This window comes from Fopius arisanus, unplaced genomic scaffold (assembly GCF_000806365.1).
Source record: "Fopius arisanus strain USDA-PBARC FA_bdor unplaced genomic scaffold, ASM80636v1 scaffold00038, whole genome shotgun sequence".
Classification (NCBI taxonomy): domain Eukaryota; kingdom Metazoa; phylum Arthropoda; class Insecta; order Hymenoptera; family Braconidae; genus Fopius; species Fopius arisanus.
The window spans coordinates 702,601-723,636 of record NW_011887777.1 but is presented as its reverse complement, the minus strand read 5'-3'; the positions used below and the strand labels follow the sequence as shown (position 1 = coordinate 723,636).

Here is a 21,036-nt window from a genome sequence, read left to right as displayed (position 1 = left end):
AAGTCAGATAAACATGATCTCACTCTCAGATCAAGCTGCCTCAACACAATTTGTTCTCCTTCCGATTCAATTCCCTTGATTTTCAATTGAATAGCTCGATAAAAAAGAATCACAAATGTATAGGAAGCAAGGGCAATATATATAGTGAAGTATCAAACATAAGAGCGCATTATCTTGAGTCTAAAAAAATCATCAAACTTGCATCTGTTCATTGTGTTATGATTATTATAATTATCTTTTAATAATGAAATAAAATTTGAACCGAATATGTTTTCTCGCTCAGAATATACATGCAATAATTTCAAAGTCATCAAATACTCCCTTGCAGATTGTGTAGGTAAAAAGAATCTACTCAAAAACAATAGTGCGGTAGTCCAGTGGTTAGGGCGTAGGTTTAGTAATCGTAGGTTCCTCGGTTCGATCCCCAGCATTGTCAAAAATAATAGGGTTTTTTCATCGCTAATTACAATCGGGCTTCATTAAGAGCGGTCAGATATAATAAAAAAAATTAATTATCTTTTGTTTTAAGTGAGTTATGGTTAATATTTATTATTGTTTTCGATATTCCAGTCATCCGATTTAGATATATTTGACTTGATCAAATGCGGAACCGTTAAAGCGGATCAGAAAAGTTTGATCAAGTCTTGATTTAAACTTGCGTTACATGTCTGATCAAAATTTGATCCAGTTACCGTGTCACTTCCGGATCAATCATCAAGTATGACCTGATCCAGTCTTGACTAGAACTTGACCAAAATTTCCACTCGGGATATTGTGTAAAAAAGTGGAATTCTATTGCCCTTTTTTTTTTATTTAATATCTTCTAAGTATAGAATAGAATAGAATTTATTATTATTTATTATTTATTATTGACTTTGATGTTACAAATGGTTTTGCTTTGTTTCACATCTCCTCCTGCCTTCACCTCAAAAACTCCGCATACACCTTAAAGGTTATATGATTTATAACTATATAACGTAACAAACATACATAGTTATTCGGTTCACTAGCTCAGTCTAATTGTTGTATTTACATGGTATTTTTTAATTTATTCCTACTAAAACTTTACTTCGGCTGCTTTTCATTTGGTAATCACACTGTCGCCGTTGCCTTCCCTGTCTCTATTCTTGTGTCTCCCTTCGCCCCTTCCTTTCCTCCGCCATTTCTCTCAGTTTTCCTTCTATTTTTCCCAGTCTCTTGCACCATTTCCTCCTCGGGGCCTCCCCGAGCACTTGGATGAGCCTCTCTCTCCAGTACCTCCTACTGCTCTGGCGCCTCCAATGTCTCCACCACTGTACTTCGCTCTGCTCTAGCCTCTCTGCCAGTACTTTGCAGCTGATCACGTGTTCAAACACTTCTCTCTCCCTTCCACAGGCTCTGCATTCGTCCTTCATAGTGCCTCTTCTGTTTCCTCTCAAAGCATTGCCGCATCTCCATCTCGCCCATATTGTTTTCTGTTCGGTAGTGAGCCTTCTATCCTGCCAGTATTCCTCCATTTCAGCGCTGTGTTTTATGCTCTGGTAGTAGTTGCAATACCTTGATTTTTCGATTTTTCCCCAGTCCTTCTGTATCTCCTGTTCCTCTAGTATCTGCACTATTTCTCCTATTCTTCGCTCCGCTTCCACATTTTCCCCTTTCCACAGCCTTTCCACCAGCTCTCCATCCCCAGCCTCGCTTAGCCTCTCCTTCACCATCATTCCCCATCTTGTCGGTTGCCCGTTCTTTATACCTCTCAGCTCTTCTCTTAGGCATTTTCTCGGGCACCTCTCCTCCTTCATTTTGTTGATGTTCAACAGGAACTTTGCAGCTCTCCTGACTGCCTCCACTTCGACACTTCTTGCTCCTGCCTCCATCCTCCAGATATAGTCTGGAGTGTTTCTCGTTAGCCCCATGCTCGCCTTTATGTATTTTTTCTGTACCTTCTCTATGTTCTCCTGCCTTCTCCAACCCCATAGTTCTACTCCGTACAGGGCTGCCGCCTTTACCGTGGTACCCATAAAGTAGAGCCTTCTCCTTAAATTCCTTATCTTGCTCCTGTGCAATTCTCCCCACGCTTTGTTAACTAGTAGTTGTGACTTCCCTGCCAGCTTCGCCGTGTGCTTGGTGAACCTGTTTCCTGTCGAGAACCAAAAGCCTAAATATTTGAAATCGTTCACTACTTCTAGTCTTTCCCCTTTATAGCTCCAGTTTTCCGCTTTCCTCTTGCCTCCATTCCTGAACACCATTACTTTGGTCTTCTCTATGCTCACCTCCATTTCATTTTTATCTGCCCACTTTTCGAGAGTTATTACCATTTTCCTTAGCTCCTCTCCTTGTTCCGCGATCAGCGCCGCATCATCTGCGTACAATAGTGTATATACCTTTACTCCCGCCCCTGCTCCAATAGCCGTTCCTCCTTCCCTCTTTCTTTCCAGAGCCTCCACCACGTCTTGGATAAAAATATTGAACAGTAGTGGACTCAGTGGGCATCCCTGCCTCACTCCTTTTCCTGTCCTGAACTCCTCCGTCAGCCCCTTGCCTGCTATTACCCTGTTTTTCGTCTCTCTGTAGATTTCCTGCGTCATTCTTAGGAACTTTCCGTCGATCCCCATTTTTTTCAGTTTTTCCCCCAGTTTCTCTCTGTCCACCTTATCAAATGCTGCTTTGAAGTCGATGAACGCCACGTACAACTTTCCTCCCTTCTTCTTTAGCTGTCTCCCAATTAGTGAATTCAGCACGAATACTTGCTCCATGGTGCCTCTATTCCTCCTGAATCCTGCCTGTGCCTCCAGCATTTTCCCTTCCGTCTCGAGCCAATTACTTAATCTTCTCGCCATCACACCCGCTAGTACTTTATAGCCTATATCTAGTAGCGATACCCCTCTGTAGTTAGACGCTAAGTTAGTTTCTCCTCTCTTGTGTATTGGGTAAATTGTTGCTAGCCTCCACCTCCCTATCATTCTCTCGTTCCTCCAGAGCCTCTTCAGGATCTCCTTCATTTCGTCTTTTCCTTCACCAGGCAGGTTCTTCCAGAACTCTGCCGTCACTCCGTCGCCTCCAGCCGCTTTACCGTTTTTTAGTCTCTTTATTGCACTCAGGATTTCACAGTCCGTTAGCTCCTTATCAAGCTCGTTCTCCACTTCCTCTATCGCGTTTTCTGTCTCATTTTCCTTGCCTCGCTCGCTAGGTTCCCCTGGCTCCCTTTCGTTTTCTCGTTGGGTTTCTGCTACCAGTTCCAGATCCTCCCTCTCCAGGAGGTTCCGGAAGTGTTTCTTCCACTCTTCTCCTGAGATTTCATTTCCAGTTTTTCTCCTGTTCGAGCCTCTCCTGAACCAGTTCATTGCCTTCCACCAGTCAGACATCGTTCTACTTGCCGCCACCTCCTCCTGTTTGCCCTGGATCCATTCGTTGATTAGCCTACCCCTCACTTTCCTCAGCCTTTTTTTGGAGAGGTTGTATTCCTGTTTGTTTTGCCAGTTCCTCTTTCTTCTGAACCTTCTTAGACTTTTAAACATTTGTTTCCTCTCACTAGAGTATTCCCCACTGTCCCACTCCGCTTTCTCCTTCCTTTTTCCATCACATTCCATTCTGGCCCCCTCTGCTGCTAATGTCGTTACCTCTACTAGCCTTTCCCACCTTTCGTTCGTTCCCTCCCCCTCCTGTCTTTTTTGGGACCATCCCTCTTGCCATTTCGCCACAAATTTCTCTTTTCGAGCCTCCTTCCATTTCAGTCTCCTTCCTTCTCCCTCTTCACTTTCTTCTTCTCCCCTTATTGGGTCCCATTCCAGTCTGAACCTTAATGGGAGATGGTCGGAACCTTCCTGGTCACCTACCTCCAAACCCTTGAACCAATCTGGTTCCTCCTCTCCCTCTAGCCTTGTCAGCACATAATCTAGTGTGCTTCTCAGACCCGCTCCTTCTCCTATGAATGTTATTGCTCCTTCTTCGTCCTCCGATGCCCTTCCATTCTGGATGAGAATGGCCTTCTCTTCGCACCAATTTACCAGCCTTTTCCCCTCGTCTCTTAGTGTTTTATCCTGCGCTTTTCTTTCCCTTATTCTTGGGCCTTCATCCATGCCACATTCTGGCAGCCCTTGGAGTTCCCCTATTCTTGCGTTGAGGTCGCCTGATATAATTAGCCTCAGGTCCTCCCCTTCCACCTCTTCCACCAGCCTCTCCAGCTCTGTCAGCGTTTTGTTCAAATTTTTCCTATCATTATTGTACGAGCTCACTATTGCATACCTGTGTCCGTTCGACTCTTCCTTGATCTCCAGCCTCAAACCGTACTCCCATTCCTTCACATTCCATGTGCCTTTCAGCCTCCTTCTGACCCCTAGTAAGTGTCCTCCACTCGCCTTTCCTCTGCTGTGTATCCTTTTCGCCGCCTTCCCGAACCACTCGAATCTTTTATCCAGTCTGTCAATGAGCTTTTTCATCACTTTTTCCTCCAGATGTGTCTCCTGCAGCATTATCACGTCTTCCTTCTCCCACATCTCTTTATTTTTCCCTATGTTGATAGCATTTTCTACATTCCAGTGTAAGCATTTCAGTAGCCCTGAGCCCTCCTCACTTCTCCTTGACCAAGCCTCCCGCCTAAAAGGGCCTTCTTTTATCGGATCTATCTCTGTCTGACTTTGCCCTTAGTCTCCCCTCTACCTCGTCCCACATCAGCCACGCTTCATCTATGCAGATGCTGTTGTAGGCTGTCCATGTCTCTTTCCCAATTTTCCCCCAGGCTTTTGCCTATTCTTCCAGCCAGTTTCCTATCTCCTTCTGTCTCTCCGTTAGATCATCCGTGAAATATACTCCCCACCCTTTCTCTTGCAGTCTTCCTCTCCACTTCATAATACCTTTCTTGTGCTCTAGCTCCTCCACCCTCACTAGCCATCCTCCGTTTCTCCTTCTGCTCATGTGCTCGATCCTTACTACCAGCCCTAATTGGTCCTTTAAGAAGGTCTCCAGTTCCTCCTTTTTTCTGCTCAGCAGTGTCATCCCCTCCATTAGTATATTTTTTCTTCGTGTTCTCTTTTCCTCTCGTTCTCGTTCCCATTCCTCCATCGAGAGCCTCTCCGGGTGAGGTAGAGCTTCACGCACCCTCCCCCTCACCTCTTTCCTCTGCAACTCTCCCGAGTTCTTTTGCTGTCTGGAGGGTTTACCTCCTCCTCTGGTTCGGTCACACTTCTGCCCTTCTTCCTTGTCGTTGCTGTTGTCGGCAGCATCTTCGAAACTGCTCTCCAGGCGGCCTAGTACCCTCGCCTCTTCCTCCTTCCCCCTGTTCTCCCTGCTCTTGTTGGTGCCCGTTTCTTCACTCTCCTCCATCCTAACTCCCATCTGGAGAGTGCAGAGTCCTCTGCCTCTGCCTCTTCCTCTTCCCCCCCCATTTAGCCCAGGTTTCTGTGTTCAATTCACCTGCACTCTCTTTTTCCCTGTTACTTAATCTCCGGTTTTGCTCCCTCAGTGAGCTCGCGACCTCCTTCCACATGGCTCCTTCCTTCCTTGCCACTGCTACCTCTTCCTCCGCCTGCTCTAGCTTTTTCTCCGTTTCCCTTAACTGTCTCCTTACACTGGCCATCTCCTCCTCCCTGTTTCCAAAACCTCCCCAGGGCTCGACGTTTCTCTTCTCCCTCATTTCCGTTAGAATCATTTGTTCTATGTCTATCATTCTCGCCTCCCATTCTTCCCTTTGCCTTATTTCCCAATTTTCCATCCATTTCTCTAGTCTTCTCTCCCATAACTTCCCGAGTCTTTCAATTTCTTCCTCCTCCCCTGATGAGCTCATCGATTCCTCATCTGGCCAGGTAGGTGTCTGCGACCCCTTCTCCACACTTGTTTCCCCTGTCCACCTTGGGGTTTCCTCTTCGCTCGGTTCTTTGCCCAGCGAAGTGCTCTCTCGTACTCCTTCGGCTATTCCCAGAGGTTCTTGTCTTTTCTCTCCCTCCTCTCTCATCCTCTCTTCTGCGTTGATTTCCACCTCGTGTCTCGTTATTTCCTGTGTCATGCTCTTCTCTGCTTTCTCCATTTCATTGCCTTCTACCTCCGTTCGTTCAGTTATCTCTTTCTGCGGGGTCCTCGTCAGGCACCTCGTCCCCACGAAAGCCCCTCTCTCTTCTTCTTCCTTACCTCTGTTCACTGTCTGCTTGTCCGACTCCTCAAGTTCGTCTCCGTCTTCGTTTGCCCCTGCTAGCCTCCTTCCTCCGTCAGTGGTGTCTACGCTCGTATCTCTATCTTCCACTACTCCTTCTATGTCTTTTTCTGCTTCTCCGTGCCAGTACTCGTCAAGCTTCCTTGTCGCCGCTGACGACCTCTCTTTTGCCGCTGCCTTTATACCTACTTTGCTTCCTTTATTCCTGCCTGCGAGGGCCCTGATAGGTGTCGCCTCCTGCTCCTTCGTTATTCCCCTATCCTTCCCAGGCGTCAGTGCCTCAACCGCCTTTGCTTCCTCCCGCTTCGTTCCTTCACCCCCTCCTCTTAGGTTGTAGCCCCTACCTTTTTCACCGTTTTTTCCCTCCGTTTTCTTGGCTCCCGCCATCGCCCTAACCTCTCTCAGCACCCCAACTTTCTGTGACCGATATCACCTTCCCTTCTACACCGAATGATTGTACTCCACTTCCACTTCTTCCCACCCACTTAATCTCGCTTTATATGCACTTTTTGCAAGTTACTCAACTTTATTCTCGAAAAACGCACGAAATTTCGCTGGAACTTACTTAGTCGCGTATACTCGCACTCGCGCCTCCTACCGTCCTCATATTTTCTAAGTATTTTAATATAATTTTACATAGAAAATTCGCAAAAACTAATAGAACCTTACTTCCAACTGGGAGTTTAATTAACTGAATTTTATACCATTGGCCCTGCGAAAATATTTATAAAATACGCTACTGCCACTGCATTTCTTTTGAAAAAAATTTGTCTATTAAATTTTTTCCATTACTATATTAGAAAAATTCCCGGGTTTTTCCCTCTAATAACGTTTTCCCCTCCCTTTCGGCAAATGCGGTACAGGGGGTTGGGGGGGTGGTAAGGGAACTAATCGTAAAAACCCCGCAAGGGTAGACGGGAGAAAAAGTTTTTTTTTATTAGAAAAATTCTTAAAAACAGGAAATTTTTCATATTGGAATTTAATTGGAATAAAGTACAAGTAAATAGCTTTTTAGAAAGCAATGAATATTGAAAATCCAAAGTTTAACCGTGAGTGGATTTATTACTAAAACTCTCCATTTTAATGCATCTATCCTGATTCTTTAGTTATTACGAGTTGATTTTTGAATTTATTTCTTTTTATCAGACATAGGCAATCACGTGCGCTGTCGCGCGCTACGCTAATAAGAAGACAAATAAAAGATTGATAATGACAACAATCATTCATTGTCAATCTCTTATGATAAAGCATACCCGTCGATTGAGCTTCGACTGAATATTAACTACAAGAATTGAATGGTTCGATTGGTCGATTGACATTGATCAACGATCGATTGTCATATCGAGCAGGTCGCTCAACCGTGATAAAATCAACTGGATTAACAGTCCAGATAAACTGGAACTTTTTTAAAATTCAATTTCAATCGACTAATGGGTGAGTCGATTGCAAATGAATAATGTACAGTTTTTCAATTACATTAAAACCGAGCTTTACGAAAGTCGTTTGAGATTTGATCAAGCTAGAAATGTTTCAAAATCGAATTTCAATCAACTTGTCGGCTAAGTCGATTAGAAATAGATTATAAGAATTTTTTTTCAATCCAAATGAAATTGAGTCTGTTCAAAGTCGATTCTTCTTCTAATACTTATGGTTATACTTCTTGGTATAGAAGTATGTACCGTTGTTGAAAGTCGATTGAGAGTCGATTCAAGCTAGAAATATTTTAGAATCGAATTTCTATCGGCTTGTCGGTAAATCAATTGCAAGCGGCGACAGTAGCCACGCGGGCGGTGTGTGACTCCGGCGATCACCCAAGCTAAGCAACGCTCAGTTGGGTTAGTACTTGGATGGGTGCCCGCTTAGTCACACCCATCGGCGTGTAGACTGACGCCGTCAGGCACGGGTGCGGAGAGCTGGTGTGTTCACCGAGTCAGTGTGACTGATGAACACAGCAGAATCCCCGCAGTACCGGCCGGCTGCGCTACTGAGGTTTTACATGGTTTCCCTCAGTACACGCCAAAGGGGCGCAGTACAGAAAGTCGGCCCATGCTACCGCAAAAATAATGAGAGGATAGTAGGAGAGGCTAAAGGCTAAGACGAAGGGGCGCCTATCAAACCATGGTAACAATGGTAATAGGAAAAGGAAAAATGTAAAAATAAAAAAAAATAAAAAATAAATCGATTGCAAGTAAATTGCGAGCAAATCTTTCCAATCGAAATTTTCTCGATTTATTCTTGTTATTGATCTATTTAGGGTATTTCACGCTCTAACCCTGACTCCTTTTAGTATTGACCGCGAAATTGTATATGATTAAATGGGTTGAAAAACATTTCCTCTGATTTTTTGAAATGTTTATGCGTCTTGTTTTCAAAATATAATTTCTTTATTCATTTTCCCTTCTTGCAAGTTGTCTAGAATATTATGAGACGAGAAAAAATAATGTTTTTATATTATGTCTGTGTATATTGTTATGTCCGGAGACGTTGTCAGCGTCGGAGGACAACTATTGTGAAATAGAATTATTTCCGGAAAATAAGAACTAGAACTTTTGATATAAAAATATGGAAAAGCTAAGTTAGAAATGTTGAATGAAGCTAAATATTTTTATATTTTACGTTTGATTTGGACGACGCTAGGTTTGGTTTTCATTCTTACCTTGATTGTGTTGTTAATTTAAAATATTGAAATAGGAATAGGAATTCAGGTATTAAGAATAATCAAATGATTCCGAGGAAATTTTATGCTCAAAAGTAATCTTCTATTTCTAAACTCTTTGGAAATACAATTAAAAGTGTTGGTTTGAATCTAGAATTTTATGTATAACACAATTCATTTAACAAAAAGGTAGTAACGATTAAATATTCATCCCTGAATAGTTCTTTATAGATTTTGATAGCTGATTACTTTGGAATTGAAAAGTGTGAAACTAATTCTTTGAGACTCACAGTTGAGCAGTATTATTATTGTAATCCTTTCTTATGGATAGGCGTGGATCCTTCGGTGACACAATCGTCTTTCTTCACCAGAATGAGAGTAGTCTCTGATCCTATTATGAATACTTCTTATTCTGCCACGTTCACCCACTCGCTTATAATTAATAAACAAAATTTAAGAGTTTTGAGAATGTCCACAACCACGGAAACTAATGAATTAGTCCTCTTAATATGCAAGAAACACTCCTACTTTCGATTCAAGGATGCAGTATCCCTGTACACTTCAGTCCGTTTAGCTATTTACTATTATTCAATAGGTTACCGCGTACTATATCAAATCAGTTGCGAATTATAGTATGGGAGGATCAGAAGAGACAGATCGATTCCGGAAAGTAATTTCCACCAAGTCAAATTATCGCTCCGACGGTTGCTTCTAGACTCATTTGTAATTTGGATTTTGGAGAGCGGATCGGTTTGTCGTGGTTACACGAATTGACTTTTAATTGGTGGAAATTATGGTGTGATTTTCCCACTTCTTATTCTTGAAGGGAATTGACCTGTCAATTCAGCAATTTTAATAGTGCGTGATTTCGCCGGTGAGGTTCACTGCCCTGGCATGTGTCATTCTGGCGCAAAGGCGAATGCACTCACCTGTATGGTGAAATCAATTTTTGATGATTTTGCATTTTTATTTCCGTGATGGTGAAATTGGACTGATTTATTGAAAGTAGAATTTAATATTTAATGAAGGTATTTGTAGTAGTTAATATTTATGAAATTGAAAAAGTTATTTAATATTTATGAAATTGCAGGAAAAACTATTTATATAGGTTTTTGGACATCACAATATGTACTAGGAAATTCATAATTTTGATGATAGATTTTTCGAAAATTTGAAATAACTTTTAATTAACTTCCACTTGACCGTGCCGTTTCAACTCAATTGGTAGAGCAACTCCTGAGATATATATAACAAGTTTTTAAATTTTTGTTTTTTTTTTCAATATCCCAAAAACTATGGCGAGAATTCCAATCTTTTTCTTTTAGAAATGCTTATCTCAATAAGCCCTATATATATCAATCAAAACATTTATTATTGCTCGGATGAAATTTCGTGATATCGGCTGTTTGTCGGTTTTATCGTCGTAAACTTTCTGAACGTGGTAAATTAAAATAGAGATAGCGCGTTGAAATTTTGTAGACTTGTAGCTTTCATAACAAAGGCCAAGCGCTTCAAGAGATGTTACACCTTTTGTATGAATGTATTTCCTTGAATATCTCATGAACCATTCATTTCATTTTTTTTTTTTTTCAAAATACTCGTCCCAGTGTCCACTATATCGAGTAATCACAATATGTATACCCGTTCATGCAAAAATGTCAAGATATTGCCATTTTTCCGTTTTTTGCTTGCGAATGGAAGCTTTGCAATCGTCCGATTTTGACATTTTCTAATTTTCGTTAGAAATTATACAGAATGGTTTGAAACGTCAAAATACAGAGTTTGGCGACAATGACTGTGGGCCCTTTCGCCACTTTTAGAGAATTGAATTTTAGAAAATTCAACTAGAGGACAAACAAAAATCGAAAACATTTTAAATTTTGTCATATCATAGGTCATAACCAGAACTATCTCTGATCGCCGAATTCACTTGATCGGTCCAATAGTCCCCGAGAAAAAGCCATTCTTTTTTCAAACGTTTTTTGCAAATATTCGGAAAACTAGCGTGTTGATTTAACTTTTTTTCCTTTCGAAATGTTCATCTCGGTTCCTAGATCTCCATCTAGATCAATCAAAACGTGTATAGCCGTCGGTTCAAAGTTTCCTAGATATTTGCACTTTTCAGTTTTTTCCGACACATCGTTGTACGCGCTCTAGCTGTCGCAACAATGGACATTTCATCTTGAGATTTTGACGATATTTTTCTCTTATGATAAGGGCGGTGGACCTTGTTGAATTTCATCGTCAACTTGAAATTTAGCTGAAAATTTTTTCTGATGATTACAATGATTGGTATTGAAGATTGACTGGATCGGATAATTCGGTTAGGACATATTCAACGATTTTCTTGAATATTTCCAAAACGAGCTATCCGATCTTCGCACGTGTTCGAAGAAAAATATGAAGAAATTATTTTTTATTCCTAAAAATCGTCGTCGGAATAGCTAGTGATCCACTCAGAAGCTTACTGCCAAATGTATCGGTAGAAATTAAAAATAAGAAAAATTAACCGTAATGGTTAAATGTCTCTTACCAAATAGGCTTGGCCAACTGATTCTTTAATATTATCAGTATTATATACTCAATAATGTGATGAAAAATTGGGATGCGAATCTATTGGAGGATCAGATGTTTATCGGCAATAAACGAACACCCTGCATAATTAGAGTCGTTTAGCCGTATTTTGACAAATTTTTTGCAATTTTGAAGAAGAAAAATGAAATAGGAAATGTGTGAAAGAGAAATTTGGAAACTCTAATCGATAAGTTATTGAGAATTATCTGGAAAATAAAATTCTATGAGCAAAAACGAAATTTTCAGGAAATCATAACTTCCGTAATGATTGATATTTTCACCTTTTTTCTAACGTTTATCATGATATATCATTTTTTTACATGTAATACTACCGTCACGTTAAGGTCTAATGGATATTATCATGAAATTAATAGCTTATGGCCTTCTCAAATTTCAAGTGAGCCTTCATTGTTCAGTTGTTTATGGCGTAAACTCTATGCATTGTATCTAATAGTACATTTCATGCTCAAGTATTGGAAAATGTACTGTTTTATTGACGGAAAAGCAAGTCTATTCCTCTGTCAAGTATAAAATTAGTGCCAGAATATGAGATTTATCGGAAGATCCAGGCAACATTTTTCATTGAAAAATTTAATTGGCCTACAAAATCGCTTCTACCTTTTTTACGTCTAAATGGAGCATTGTAATCATTCGATTTTAGGGGTGCAATTTTTCATGCTTAGATAACTAAGTATGAGCACAAAAATCTTCATATAACTTTTTCATTAAAAACTATATCAATTGTTTCATTCAAAATTTTTAATTATATGGATCAGAACGACTATATTTTTGTTAGGAAATGCGAAAATTATCTTTTTTGGAAAAAGTCCGTGTGTATGTATGTATGGATATAAACAAAAAGTTTTTCAATTATTACTTTTTTAATATTATAAAAAATACAGAACCATCTGGAAGCATAATGCTAACGTATTAGTAAAAATTACCACATCCTACAAAATCATAAGCAATATGCCACTTGTTTCCAATCACAATTAAACTACTATGATTAAAAAATGTTAACGTTAATTATCTTATTTTCTGACAGGTCTATCGTCGTCTCGTAACTGCGGTTAACGACATTGAGAAACGTCTACCCTTTTCTCACGACAATCGTCTTGGGTTCCTCACATTTTGTCCCACCAACTTGGGAACAACGGTTCGAGCCTCAGTGCATATTAAAGTGCCAAAATTGGCAGCCAACAAAGCCAAACTTGAAGAAGTCGCTGCTAAATTCAATCTCCAGGTTCGCGGAACTCGCGGTGAACATACCGAGGCCGAGGGTGGTATCTACGATATTTCGAATAAACGACGTCTTGGTCTCACCGAATATCAAGCAGTCAAGGAGATGCACGATGGTATCGCCGAGCTCATTAAGATTGAGAAAGAACTCTGAATCTATTAACGGACTCTACTCTTTAACGCAAATTATCCCCCTCCCCCTCCTTCAATATCCCGTATACCGACTTTAACCATGAATGAAAAGGAAAAGAAACCAAAGGCTCGAAGACGAGACGTCGATTCACCGTAGCTTCTCATCAGCGAAAACAACGTAGTCTCATTTCTTTCAGAGGCATAAAATCAAAAAAATCAAATCAAACATTCAAGATCTTGAGTAGTAAATAAGACCGTCCGATAAAGCAGAAACAAAAAAATGTTTTTATTATTGCCATAGCGACTCGAACTCGTCTCGTCTCACAGAATTTTCCTCCGTTTTTTTATTGGCGTCCCTACGTTCATGGTTGCTTTTCGTATCACATTTGATACGACTGTTTTGTTTGTCCATAGCATTCTTCAAGATACAGAAAAAAAAATCACAGGATCAACTATATGGTTTAAAAAACCATTCAAAAATTGAAAATTTAGAAAAAAACGAAATATAAATTTGTTTGTCCTTTTACATAAATTTCTGAATTTTCCGTGCAGTTTTTCTTATGTTGGATGAAATTATTAAATAAATATCTCACACGATTTCAATATTGTTTCAAGTTTGTTATAATTTCTTTCTATGATTTTATTCGAGTTTAATATGGAAAAAAGTGTATTTGTCCGTGTCCTATCTCCTTCTGCCAAAATGTAAGAAAGCAATTGTGATATATGAGTAGTTGCACAATTTTACAACTTCTGATGAAAAAAAAAGGTGCAGGTTTTGGCGATCGCTCCTTTTACATTAAGATTTATTGTTTTCTTTCTCGCTCCCTTTCAATTCGGCAGAAAACATATATTTCTTTTGCTATATATAATTATTTTGGCATCATTTGGAATTGAAAGCACATCGGAACGAATTAGATGAAATTTTTCCGCAAAGCACAATTGAAATGGCACAGATGTATCACATGCAAGTTTAGAGAATAAAAAAAATCACAAATAATAAAACTTTACTTCGTTTTGTTTATTCCGTCTAAACATTTTTCTCGTAATTATTTTCAAACCGAAAATAAAAAAAAAAATGGTAAATGTCATGAATTAGAACTATACTTTCCTAGCAATAAAATGAATTTGTACCAGCCCCCTGCTGTTACTCGATGTTTTCAGTGTCCCTCATATTGAAGCCATCACAGATGGCGCGGAGAGTCATCTGACGGCCCCCACTCTTTGAGTCTCGCGCGCCAGACCCAGCGCCGAAATCGAAAATGAAAATAAGTCGGGTAATGGTTAAATAATTTGGGAAATAAAAATAAACGTTTAATCAATTTTTCAATTGCATATATTAAATGTAGATTTTCATAATTGATACATTATTGGTAAAATAATCACATTTTCGAAAATTTTGCAATCTTTTTTCTTTCTTGGTAGAGTTTCTTTTGCTCTGCATTGAAACGATTACAAAAATCCTGCATGCGTGTTGTCATGAAACGAGTGATAATTTGATAAATAATTTCGGTGCCATGCTCTTCACAGGGGAAACAGAGGTTGGGATAATTAATAATCTCATTAAGCATATCCTCATATAAATGTGCTGACTCACAGTGCCTGGCAAATTTCTCTTGCAGGAAAAGAACGAAGCAATATAAATTAATATTAGGATGAATTAAAGGACCCCTCATTAGTACTTCAGAAAAATGAGCTTCGGGGCGGATCGGATATTTTTCAAGGTGTAATAAAGCTTTCTTACAAATCATACATGTCACAGTATTCATTACACATTTGATTGTGTCAGCTGTGATAAAATACGACATGCAATTTGTAATTTCAGGTTGGCTGTAATCGTGGTCAAAAATTTGTTCGAAATCCCAGTCCTCATGCAAAACAATTTCGTTAAGTTTCGCTTTAATAGCATTAGATTTATCATCACTTGGATTTTTATAAATCACTTTGAGCTCAGCAAGGGTAATGAGAGGTTCTGCAAAATCGTGTCTCATTACAATACAGTTCCCTGTTCGAGGAGGAGGTTTCAACATACTGTAAGAGAACAATATTTTATGGATCTGGAGAAAGTTAGGTGTCGATGGGTGATCATTATTTCCACCAGCTTGACGAACCGCACCAAAGAATTTTTATAGTTAGGAAATAGGAAAAAATGAAAAGAACATGCAAAAAATCAGTACAACTCAAGAATAAATATGTGAATCAGTGCTGCAAGGCTGAAATGAGATAACTATGACCCTGTTGTAGAAGAATAAAAGATGCATAATTTCTGCGTCCAGTCTTGGGCACGAGCTTTCTCAATGAAGAATAGATCAAATTGTTGTTTCATTCAGCCTTGTCCATTCTGAAAATGGACAAATAGTGGTTTTGTGGTTCAAAGCCACATTAAGTAAATGAACTCCATTCACGAGCAAGAAAAAGAAAACTGAGTTCGAGTAAATTAAAACAAATCTCCAGAGGATCTTGGTTCATTCTTCCAGTAAGCACATGTGGAAATCCATCCTTTTTAATTAGAAACTCGATTAAATCCAAGGTGAAGTGAAGAGTAACTCGTAATCCCTCTGCAGTTGGTTTTGTAAGAAAACCATTGGGGATATTTTTCCAGATTCAACAAGTGCCCCCAATCATCTAAGCGTTTGAGACTGTTCTGAATTATCTAGAGAATGCACAAGGAGATTGTTAATAAAATGACCATTTAATCACTTCAATAATACCTTACAATCCAGGCTATCTAAAGTCACACCGCTCAAATCCTCAGTTCTATTCAGTGCATCAAATGTCCTGTTAATCCAACAACAGAAGTCGACAGTGCTTTCGGAGTCTTTCAATTCCTCAACTTTTCTCTTGTACACTTCCATTCCGTGGGCAACAGAATTACTGAAAACCTAATCAATAAAATTTCAATAATTGATATTTCATTATCATTATGTACGGCAGTTATTGGCGGTGAACATACCTGCACTGCCAAGCCAACTCTCATTTTAGAACTATTATTTAGATCTAAATGATTAGCCGTAAGTCGAGGATATACAAGCTTTTGGCCTAGGCCGCAGGGCTCTCTGTCAGCTTTATGAGGAACGCGGAAATGTTCCCACTTGACCAATGGTTTCTCGGGATCAACCTTAAGAAAAAAAGAATGTGAAAGATAATTCCTTACAGTCTAGAAAATTATTTGTATAGCATACCGGAAGAATTCCCTTGTTATATGAACGATTACGTATCTTTTTTATCAGATGTGGCGTGTCTGAAAAGCCATAGATACGCCTACTCATCTCAAGGGGATGTTGAAAGGAGTTTTGCCGCTCATTTTTCATTCCTGAAACTCCAACTTCAGACCAGAATCTTCTGTTAGTACTGGCCCCGTCTGTTACAAAACCGTGAATTTTGACTCCAACTTGCTCCAAAAGAATAATGGCCTTAACAATCAACTGGGCAAGAACTGTTCCCTTGACTGATGATTTTGCAGCAAAAACTGCAATCGCCTGAGCAGCATCAGCTGCTAGAGGTTGATACATAATGACCAAACCGTGATCAGCAAGTTCCTTAAAACTTGCAGGCTTTCCTGCCTCCTCACCGAAATCCACCAGACCAAAATAAGTAAGATTCTGCGAGTTTATTGCCAAACTTTCACGTGGGCGTATTTCATCCAGCAGAATAATGCCATGTTTCTCTATGTCTGTTTTTTTGGCAATCACTGTTTTGAGTACTGCGAAAAATTTGTCATCGAAACCACAAGGGACTTTAATGGTCGATAAATGTCGTCGAATCGTGCGAACGTGAGGTAATGGGAGCATTTCGGTATCATAAATGTATTTGTAGCCGATTGGAGACCGCATATGAAATAACAGACATAGCAAGATCCACACTTGCGTATACCTCCTTCCTTTTGAGCTCATTTTCTTAGATGCAGCCATTATTTCTTTCAAAGCAGTTGACGGATTCTTTGGATTTTGCCGTCTCTCATACTTGTCCATATCCAATTCTTGGAAAGTATCGAGTTTTTCACGACATATTTTAAGCTCCTCTTGGTACTTGTGAATGCTCTGTTTGGCTCGATTGAGGGACTTCACTGAAGAATTAAGTTTTCTTCTCATCTAAGAAATCATGAGTCTTGTCGTTGGTGATACAATCACGCGGATACGTCTTGTCGGATTTCCAAGAGAGCGCCGGATTTTTTGGCGTACAGTTTTTTTTATACGCTTACAACAACAGCCAACTGCATCGCTACCTGTATCATCAATCAGTAAACGGCACGACTTATGACGCCAGCTATCACCAACATCTTTGCGAACAATTTCACACGTAGTTTCTTCCATCTCAGATTGCAATCGGGACCCCCCACAAATACTCAATTTGTCAACAGTGTCAATCAATTTTTCTAAGGTGTCCGTGTCTTGAATGCGCTCTAAATTTTTCAGAAAACCACTGTTCTGCAACCGTTGTGAAAGTACGGATACTTGAGCCATTAAATCATTGGTTATTATAATCTCCTTCCAAATTATTGTTTTAAAAAATCCTTCCTTCGGAGTCATTTTCAATGTATAGAAATGTAGTATATCTAGATGTCCACATCTAGAAACTCCTCTCACCCAGTTCGGAGGTAACGCAGTATTTACTGCTAGCAGATCCTCGAAAGGTTTTTGTTTTATGATATCCGGGTTATCGTCAAGAAAGCAAGGCACTGATAACGCCACATTCTGAGTTGAGGAAAGGTGTGCAGTAGAGGATTCGTCTCCAAAGTTTTCATCTAGGGAGACAATCTTCTGCCAAGGTTCAGAGGCCAGTAACGAGGGTGATTCATGGCTTTGATTGTCCCATCCACTTGTTGAATTCCACGGAAAAATTGAAGGAATTGTACCTGGCTTTAAACGTGGAATTTTCAACTGTGTCTACAAATAACGAATAATTATGAATCATTACTTATACATGATGGAAGAATATTAATGAAGCATTACTGATACTTACCACTCCAAATATTACTCCATCAGCATTCACATGTTCACGTTTCCACTGAATTTGTTAACATAAAAAATGTTTTTCGCATACAGCTCTACCTACCCGCAATTTTTCTGGCAAGGCAAGATATCTTTTTACCCCTGCCCCCCTGTCCAAAATTCCCCTGGCACAGAACCTCGGGGCTGCAAGCTCTGATTGGAGCACGGTCGTATGCGAGTCCAGCCCAAGGAACCTAGCACTTGAAGGTCCTTCAGACCAAATCCCTGCTCCCGCACGGTTGCGAATTCTGGAGCCATCGTGTACCAGACCAGCCCCTTCGGTGGCGTCCACTTCTTATCACCTCCTGACTAGGTTTTCCCATTTCCGCGGTTGACCTTGAAGTTCATTTCGATGTGCCCTGGCGGTCTGCAGGTATCTCCTCCCCGGGAAAGCAGTCACTGAAGGTCACTGTCCGCTGTAAGGATTGCCGCATCACCAGTGCTGCCCCCTTTTCATAGACGTTGTAGCCGTAATCTCGCAGCCGAAATTAGCACCACCTCCTTAATATGAAGGTCGAGAGGCTGGAGAAAGAGCAGATCCTCAAGTGCTGAGGTGGAGGTCGTCCTGAGCGCCCCCGTGATTCCCAACATCACAAGTCTATCCGTTCTCTCTACCGTTCTTCTGTGGCAGACCTTGTTTATCGCCGTCCAGCACACAACAGCAGCGTACGTGAGCTGTGGGAGCATTATGGCTGTATCGATCCACTTCACGACTCTGGGCCTTAGCCCCCACGTGTTGCCAAACATTCTCCTGCATGCCCAATAGGTAGTGATGGCCTCGTTCGTCTGCATGGTGAGAGGTGCACCACTGCTGAACATAGTCCAGCGCCTTCAGCATTTTCCGGTGTAGTATGCCTTTATTCCTGCTGGTGACGAGCAAGGCCAACTCCCCCCTACCCACTAGCGCCCTCCCCATACTGTCCCCGAAAGGAGAGTGGACCACCCCAATTCGGAGCATGGCGGCGATCCAGTTGATGATAGGTGTCTCTATCCCAAAAGATACCGCCGCCCTCTCTATAATGCTAAAGGAAGTGTTGTCGAAGGCCCCCTCTATGTCAATAAAGACAGCGAGGACAATAGACTTTGGCGTTGTCATAGCTGCATTCCCTCCCCCAGTATAACAGATTTGGGGAAGTGAACCTGGATCAGATGTTCCAGTATTTCATCTGGCTGGGTCATATCAGCACCATCAGGTAGCATATTTCACCCAGGCCTTGTGTTGGTGCGCCGGAAAAGACCCTGCGGGGCCTAGCCACCTGCGGCAGTGTCTCCAGCTCCTCGCAGAATGTCCTCCGTGCTGATTTCTTCGACTTTTTGATGAGATTTTTAAACTGTACCTTCCTGTACGGAGTCCAGTCCTCATCACTTTTGGTGTGGTACCCTCGGTTCCAGAATCGCATAACCAGGCCTCTCTGTCTCCCAAGTTCCTAGTTGCACCATTTAACTTTATTTGCTGCCCTGCATGGTCTGATCGGACGTGCCTGGTGGAATGAATCGCTTACGGCCCAGTGGATTCTCTCCACTTCGTCCTCTAAACTTTCGATGTCGCTGGGCCTCACGTGCCCGACATCCAGCCTTTCCTCCAGTTCCCTCCTGACAGAGCTCAAGTCGGTGGCCTTGGGATTTCTTCGCGTGAGTCCGTGCGCGATAGCAGTACTGCCTTGAATTTCAAACTTGATGCACTGGTGATCGGAGAGCGAGTCCTCCTGGTCAACCCTCCACTTTTCGCACCGGCGCACCAGTCTGCGATGACACAGCGTGACGTCAATGACACACTGGAAGTGACAAACCTGGGGCTGGACCCCCTGTTTAGGATCTCCACCTCCACGTCCGTTAAGTACTCCAAGAGGGCTGTTCCCCTGGTATTATTCTTACAGCTCCCCCATACAACATGCTGCGAATTTGCATCGCAGCTTATCATGAGCGACAGCTTTTGAGACCTACAGTAACTAACGAGTTCCTGCAGCTCTCGGGTAGGTGGCAGCATACGCCAAACAAAAGACAATGTCCTCCTCTGGTCCCCCTGCATGCACCGGCACCATAACCGCTACCAGATCCGTGTGACAGAAGTTCGCCATCCCCCTCAGTCCACATGCTTTCCTGGCAACAATGCAGGGCCTGGGTCTCGGGTTGTCCCGAGAAAAGAACAGCTCACTCTCACCTAGATCAAAGCCCTTTACAGAGCCCTCGTAGCACCAGGACTCTTGTGTCAGGCATATCTGTTTGCCCTTCTGTAAGGCTGCGGCTCAACAGGGCAGTCGCAGCTCTGCAGTGTTGCAAGTTGATTCGGCACGATAACTCCCACCTTAGCTTGGGGAGTTGGTTTGCGACGGTGTCGTAGAGCGCCGAATAAGGATTTTAATCCCCTGTTTGTTCGTGTAGCTGCAATTGGCCAGGTTCCGACAAGGACCGCCGGGATCCGAGCACGGATACCTCTCAATACCCGTTCCCAGTCCCATCTGCGCCTCACTTTCCCTGGCCGTTCCCCTATCCGCCACCCAGGAATGCACCTGCTTGGCACTTAACCCTACCCATCGTCTTTTTACGAGCACGTCAGAGTCCACTACTCGCTAGTAAGTGATCATGGCACTTCCATTAAAAAATCAAGCTCCCCGTTTTCTCCATTGTAGCGGACACTGGGTCACTAGGTAGGTCGGAATATCGAATAAAAGGTGAACCCTTTAGGTAAGTTGACCGTAACTAGTCACGACAGGTAGTGTCCGAAGGAGAAAGGATTTTATAAATCTCACTTAGTGGGGCCTATTGCGTGGGACTAAGTACTGAAGTACGCGATGGTTATAATATGAGGAATTATCGCACAAAGAGAAAGATACCCTTGAGTTTCCCTTTTAAATAGAATTTAAATTTATTACGCTTCACTTGAGATACAGAATGGTAAAAGTCCAAGATAAAAACCAGCGGCAGAAAGAGAAAAAGTGTAGGAGAGAACAGTGTAAATGTGTTGGTGTGTTTTTCTGACTTGCTGTTGTAGAAATAAACGGCAGGAAGGAAAGGGTGATCTCTTGGTGTTTCCTCTTCGCAGTGGATTTCGGAAAACTCCAAAAGTACGCTGGATCTTCTAGCACTGATGGAGTTGAAAACTGCTCAAACACACTTCTTTAACGCTAGTGATGATGATGATACGACTCCGAAGGTGTTGGTGGTGTTGATAGACCTGAGTTGTCCACTCAGGCAGAAGTTGGTTGGTCACTAGCTTTGTATTGCTAGGCCTAGAGAGATCCCGGAGCTGGATACTCGTGGTAAACTAAGTTATACGCTGAGTAATTCACCAGGTCGGTGTTGGCTTGAAAAAATATCCTCGGCTG

General features: G+C 41.5%; 3 protein-coding genes across 8 annotated transcripts in view; 1 reads left to right on the top strand and 2 right to left on the bottom strand.

Annotated features, from left to right (window-relative positions):
• Nucleotides 1-13,729, top strand: part of LOC105266444 (arginine kinase) — a 52,054-nt gene extending 38,325 nt beyond the window's left edge. For all 3 annotated transcript variants that reach the window (XM_011304608.1, XM_011304607.1, XM_011304606.1), the window contains exon 4: nucleotides 12,397-13,729. In XM_011304608.1, the coding sequence (XP_011302910.1) occupies nucleotides 12,397-12,744 (348 nt within the window). In that variant the 3' untranslated portion in view covers nucleotides 12,745-13,729. The remainder of the gene's footprint in view (nucleotides 1-12,396) is intronic.
• LOC105266446 (uncharacterized) overlaps nucleotides 1-21,036 on the bottom strand; it is a 98,559-nt gene that overhangs the window by 37,879 nt on the left and 39,644 nt on the right. The window lies entirely within an intron of this gene.
• LOC105266445 (uncharacterized) lies at nucleotides 14,107-16,107 on the bottom strand. Of its 2 annotated transcripts, none has more exons than XM_011304609.1 (3): nucleotides 15,673-16,107; nucleotides 15,431-15,601; nucleotides 14,107-15,372 (listed from the first exon to the last, which is right to left on the bottom strand). In XM_011304609.1, the coding sequence occupies exons 1-3, from the start codon at nucleotides 15,694-15,696 to the stop codon at nucleotides 15,223-15,225; spliced, it is 345 nt and encodes a 114-aa protein (XP_011302911.1). In that variant the 5' UTR covers nucleotides 15,697-16,107; the 3' UTR covers nucleotides 14,107-15,222. The 2 variants fall into 2 exon arrangements, with proteins under 2 accessions (XP_011302911.1, XP_011302912.1); XM_011304610.1 differs by having other exon boundaries at nucleotides 15,436-15,601.

Coding starts and splice junctions, on each gene's coding strand:
- LOC105266445 (XM_011304609.1), bottom strand. CDS start 15,696: ATGAGAGTTGGCTTGGCAGTGCAG. Junction 15,602..15,672: donor GAGTTGGCTTGGCAGTGCAG/GTATGTTCACCG, acceptor TTTATTGATTAG/GTTTTCAGTAATTCTGTTGC. Junction 15,373..15,430: donor TAGATAGCCTGGATTGTAAG/GTATTATTGAAG, acceptor TGCATTCTCTAG/ATAATTCAGAACAGTCTCAA.